Source organism: Mesitornis unicolor, unplaced genomic scaffold (assembly GCF_000695765.1).
Source record: "Mesitornis unicolor isolate BGI_N332 unplaced genomic scaffold, ASM69576v1 scaffold6396, whole genome shotgun sequence".
Classification (NCBI taxonomy): domain Eukaryota; kingdom Metazoa; phylum Chordata; class Aves; order Mesitornithiformes; family Mesitornithidae; genus Mesitornis; species Mesitornis unicolor.
The window spans coordinates 21,442-25,757 of record NW_010192915.1 but is presented as its reverse complement, the minus strand read 5'-3'; the positions used below and the strand labels follow the sequence as shown (position 1 = coordinate 25,757).

The 4,316-nt window shown below is 52.5% G+C and overlaps 1 protein-coding gene across 1 annotated transcript in view; it reads right to left on the bottom strand.

Moving 5' to 3' along the window:
- Positions 1-1,232: 1,232 nt before the first annotated feature.
- The window catches only part of SLC7A5 (solute carrier family 7 (amino acid transporter light chain, L system), member 5), a gene marked incomplete at its 5' end in the record, with an annotated part of 22,536 nt that continues 19,452 nt past the window's right edge, over positions 1,233-4,316 (bottom strand). Inside the window, 2 exons of the mRNA XM_010187280.1 lie at positions 1,233-1,392; positions 3,215-3,392. Coding sequence (XP_010185582.1) covers positions 1,337-1,392; positions 3,215-3,392 — 234 coding nt within the window. The remainder of the gene's footprint in view (positions 1,393-3,214; positions 3,393-4,316) is intronic.

Genomic DNA, 4,316 nt, shown 5'->3' with positions numbered 1-4,316 from the left:
TGCACCACCCGCAACAGCAGAACAAGACTGCCCACACAGGTCTGTGCTCAGTGATCGCTCCCTGAGCGGGAGGGTGGTGGTGGGGGCATCTCACCAAGCCAAATTTGATGCTGCAGTTTTGCACGAAGGAGGAGTGGGCCCCCAGTTCCTGCTTCTTAGAGCAAAACAGCCCACCTACCGCAGACCATTAAAGCCAGGATCCAGTCACTGGGGACATCTGCCCCTTCCTGCACCCCCAGACCCCGCTGGTCCCATCTCCCCTGCACATCCTAGAAAAAACCCAGCACAATGACAGGCAATGCACAGACAGACCCCAGGGAATCCCACCCTTATTCTCTCATTGCAAATGGTTTAGGGGCAAACATCACACATGAACAGGGCCATTTGGAGAGCGTGATGTTGCTCATCCCATGCTGGATGACAGCCTATCTGCAGAAAAACATGGAGTGAGCGAGCCAAGGACTTGGCCTTCTGCTAATTGCAGCTCCCTTGGTTTATCGGGAGGAATTTCACCTGCCCCATTCACAGGGCCATGGGATGGGCATTCTGGTGAGGGGCATCCTGGAGGACTGGCTCAATAGCAGGGAGATGGCTTGGATCTGAGTTAAAAGCCAGGCAGCGGCAGGGGACCCCGAGTGCTCTTGTCAGGAACGCAATGCAAGTCAGACGAGGCCTCCCCACGCCATTTCTCTGACACTAAATCTGCTCTGCCTTGTCCCCCCTAAGTCACTGCCAGCAGACAGAGCCCAAAGCACCCAGCAGCACCTATTTTGGTATAAGTTTGTGTGTGTGTGTCTGTGTGTGTGAGCCAACATCAGCCAACCTTTGCTACCCCACCTTGACCACATAGGGCAGCAGGAGGGCCCAGCTCACAACCACCCCATGGCTCTGTGACAGTCCCAGCTCCAGACATGGGCACATTTGTACATCTGGGAACACTCAAACGGGGCTCATGAGCAGATCCATCGGCATCTGGGGATCCCAGACCCAAACGGAGTGCTGAAGAACCGAAGCACAGCCCTCAGTGACACACACACACACACACACACACACACAAACACAGGATGATCGGACTCGCTGCTGCCAGCAGAAATTCTCCCTCCTGGTCCACATTCGTACCAAGACCTTCTCATCGCAGGGCTGCTCATCTGCCAGGCTAAGGGTGGTGACAGAGGGGCTGGAGGAGGCAAGGCAGAGCCGGGCGCACGGTGTCAGCTCCGAGGGGGTGCTCCAGTGCCTGGGTTTCGTTTACGAGGGATCAGAAGTGTTTTCTCCTTGTGTCGCCTTAAAGTAATGTTGTGCGTTTCCTCGAGCTGAATGTCTCTGCTTTTCCCACTTATGATTCCTGCGGAACCACTTCCATCAGCTTCTGGCACAGGACTGTGGCGGAGTCTGCGGGGGAGAGAGCAAAGGCCGGGTCAGACATCATACGCAGGCACCCAACGTACATCTTGGTCTCAATTCATGATACTCAGCCTCAAAAGGGCTGAGCCATTGGCCTCCTCACTCTGGTTCTGAGCAAGGTTGGTCCAAATATGATTTAAGAGTGGAAAGCAAATGAGCCACAGGCTCGCACCCAGAACTTAAACATATGTTTAACACTGGGAGCTTTGCGCCTGCAGCAAAGGTGCTGGGCTGCCCCAGAGGGGCTCTGGTCCTTACTGACACCAGTTTCTAACTGCATGGCGATACAGTAACTGCATTTGGATGCCAGAAGTGCAAGCAGCCAAACCTGAGTCAGGCACAATGGCAGAAATGGGCACAGAAAAGAGGAGCTGATGATTTGCTTCCAGCTTTGAAAACCTTGGCTGCCTGTGCTCACAGCTTCCTTAAAGGCTCCAGCACCAGGACAAACCCAGCTCAGCATCCTGAACTCCAGGCACGGAGCAGGTGAAGAGCAAAGGACGCATCTCGGGTGCAAACTGGCACAGGAAAGGTGCTAAACTGGAGCTACTTTATTTTTCCACCCATTAGTTCTGGTGGCCGGTATCCAAACACAGCTGCGCTTTCTGCTGCTTCACTGCGTGTTTGCAGATCACAGGATGGTCCTGCCAGGTGAAGCTAACACGAATTCTGACTACACACAAAGTCAGACTCAGAGCAGTTGGAGGCGATCAAATGATCTGCAATATATTAATATAAACACGTTTAAAGTCCGTTTGTTTCTACCTGGATATTTGCAGTGTTATCATTCTGTGTTCCTAGAGTATTTTCTATATTCTCCTTACAAGCCTTTGGTGGTGGAAGACAATTAATACGGTAATTTGCCACCCAAGCACTGCAAAAATGGCTTTTCTAGGAACTGAGCCTAATACTCAGAATAAAAATGTGAGTGTGTGTGTATGTGAGAGGCGGGGGGGGAAGAATAACAAGTGCTGAGCACTGTTGGAAGCCCTTTTCTTCCTCATAAAAAGCATCCAGCTGAGGCTGGGCATTTCTCCTCGTCTGCTTTTCTAGGTCAGGCTGTTGTACGGGAGCGGGGAGGCAGATGGGGGAGTTCAGTTACTTGGACAACGCAGGTTGACTTCGATTCGGTCGTTCAGCCAGAGGTTACGAGTGCCAAGCGCAGCCTCTCCACCCCTCCAAACCACACCTTGGTGTAGTGTCAGCTGCCGGAAAACCTTACACTGAGATACCTTAAAAATAAACCTCGGAAGAGGAAACATCCAGGGGATTTTCCTCTCCCTCTGCTCCGCTGCCACGTTTTGACGCCAGGGAGAGCTTTGATGGGATCAGAAATGTTAGCACTGGCGAAAATGATGGATTGGGGCTACTTTTGAATTTTCAGCAGTCAAATTGAGGCCAACTGTGCTCAGACTGTTATGCCATTGCTTCTTTTCCCTTCCTACACCACTGGAAAGGGTCTCTCTGCTGACAAAAGGCTTGGCTCTGCTTCTCCAGAAGGCAGAAGAAAGGCAGCGACGTGCTCAGCGAGTTACGCTCCACCGCATTACAACAATCTGTTTGCCAAGATAAAATTAAAACCAAGGTATTTGGCCCAAGCTCTGCAATTCCACAAGTCAGGGTGCGTTTTGGGTGCTTGATAGGGTGATCATCAGGTTAAAACTTGTTATCGTTACAGAATGGATCAGAGGGAAGACACTGGAAGCCTCCATGAGGAGAGTCAGTGCTATCAGCTGCAGCACGCTCACTGGGAAGCTTTTCTGGAGCAAAAGCCAAGGCTGCAGCCTTGCTCCCCGCTGGTAACACTTACAGATGCCTTGGAGAACCCACTTGGGCTTGTTTTGCCACCAGACCCCGAAGAAGTAAACAGGGATCCCGCTGAAGATGATGGCGAAGCCGATGGCACATTCCTTCGGTGTCATCCAGAAGGAAACGGCGATGAGGAACAAGCAGGCCAGGATGAAGAAGATGGGCAGGCAGATGTTCACCTAAAGAGGGACCAAGGAACAGGTCAGAAGTTGCGTCAGGGGAACAGGGTGCACTTTCCAGTGATGTTTATAGAGCTGGGGAGTGAAGGAGTTCATGTCCCACCATGAACCCCTATGGGGATGGTGCTCCTGCCCGTCCCAGTGCTCTGAGCAGAGGGACCATGGCCTTGAAGCGCCACGGGGAAGTTATCGACGCAGGCAATGCTCTCCATCAACCCTGGAGAAAACAGACGTAGGCTAACTCCTAACACACGTTTCAAACGAGCAAAACACAGCACAGAGATGTGGCTGGCCAAGAGCCACGAGCCCGTTTTCGGACCCAAATTCCATACTTATAATGATTCTTTACAAAAAGCACCTGTACCAACAGCGTCACATTCAGCTGCAACCACAGCACAAGCCACGGCAGTGCCACCGCAGCCTGTCACTGCTCTGAGCAGGGTCACAGCAACAGAGAGCAGCCCAGCTTTTAGAAGAAAATCCCCTAAAAAAGGGAAACACCCTGCAAAGAGTTCCTTTGGGAAGGCAGGGGTGCAGGTCTGTGTTTGTTTCTCCCTGGCAGAGACCTGAGCGTGCAGGGGATGAGTGGGAGCCTTCGGGGAGGGCAGAGGCGCTTGTGGCTGACATGGTCTTGGCCTCCTCCCAGCTGGGACACGGCCCTGCCAAGCTGGCCAAGGACAAAGAGAACAAAGTTCCCATCTCTGCAGGCGTGGGTTTGTCTGCTTTATTAAAAACCTATTTTAAGTGAATTCCAGGATGGTACAGAGCGTTTCCCTGAGAGCCTGCGGTTTGTCCTGGGGAATATCTTAGTCACTGAGAGCTTCCCTCTGGGCCACCCCACCAGAACCCCCTGCATCTCAGACACCCACAACCTCCTTCACTCTGATGTCCCCATGGCCACAGCACCCTCCTGCACCCTACGGT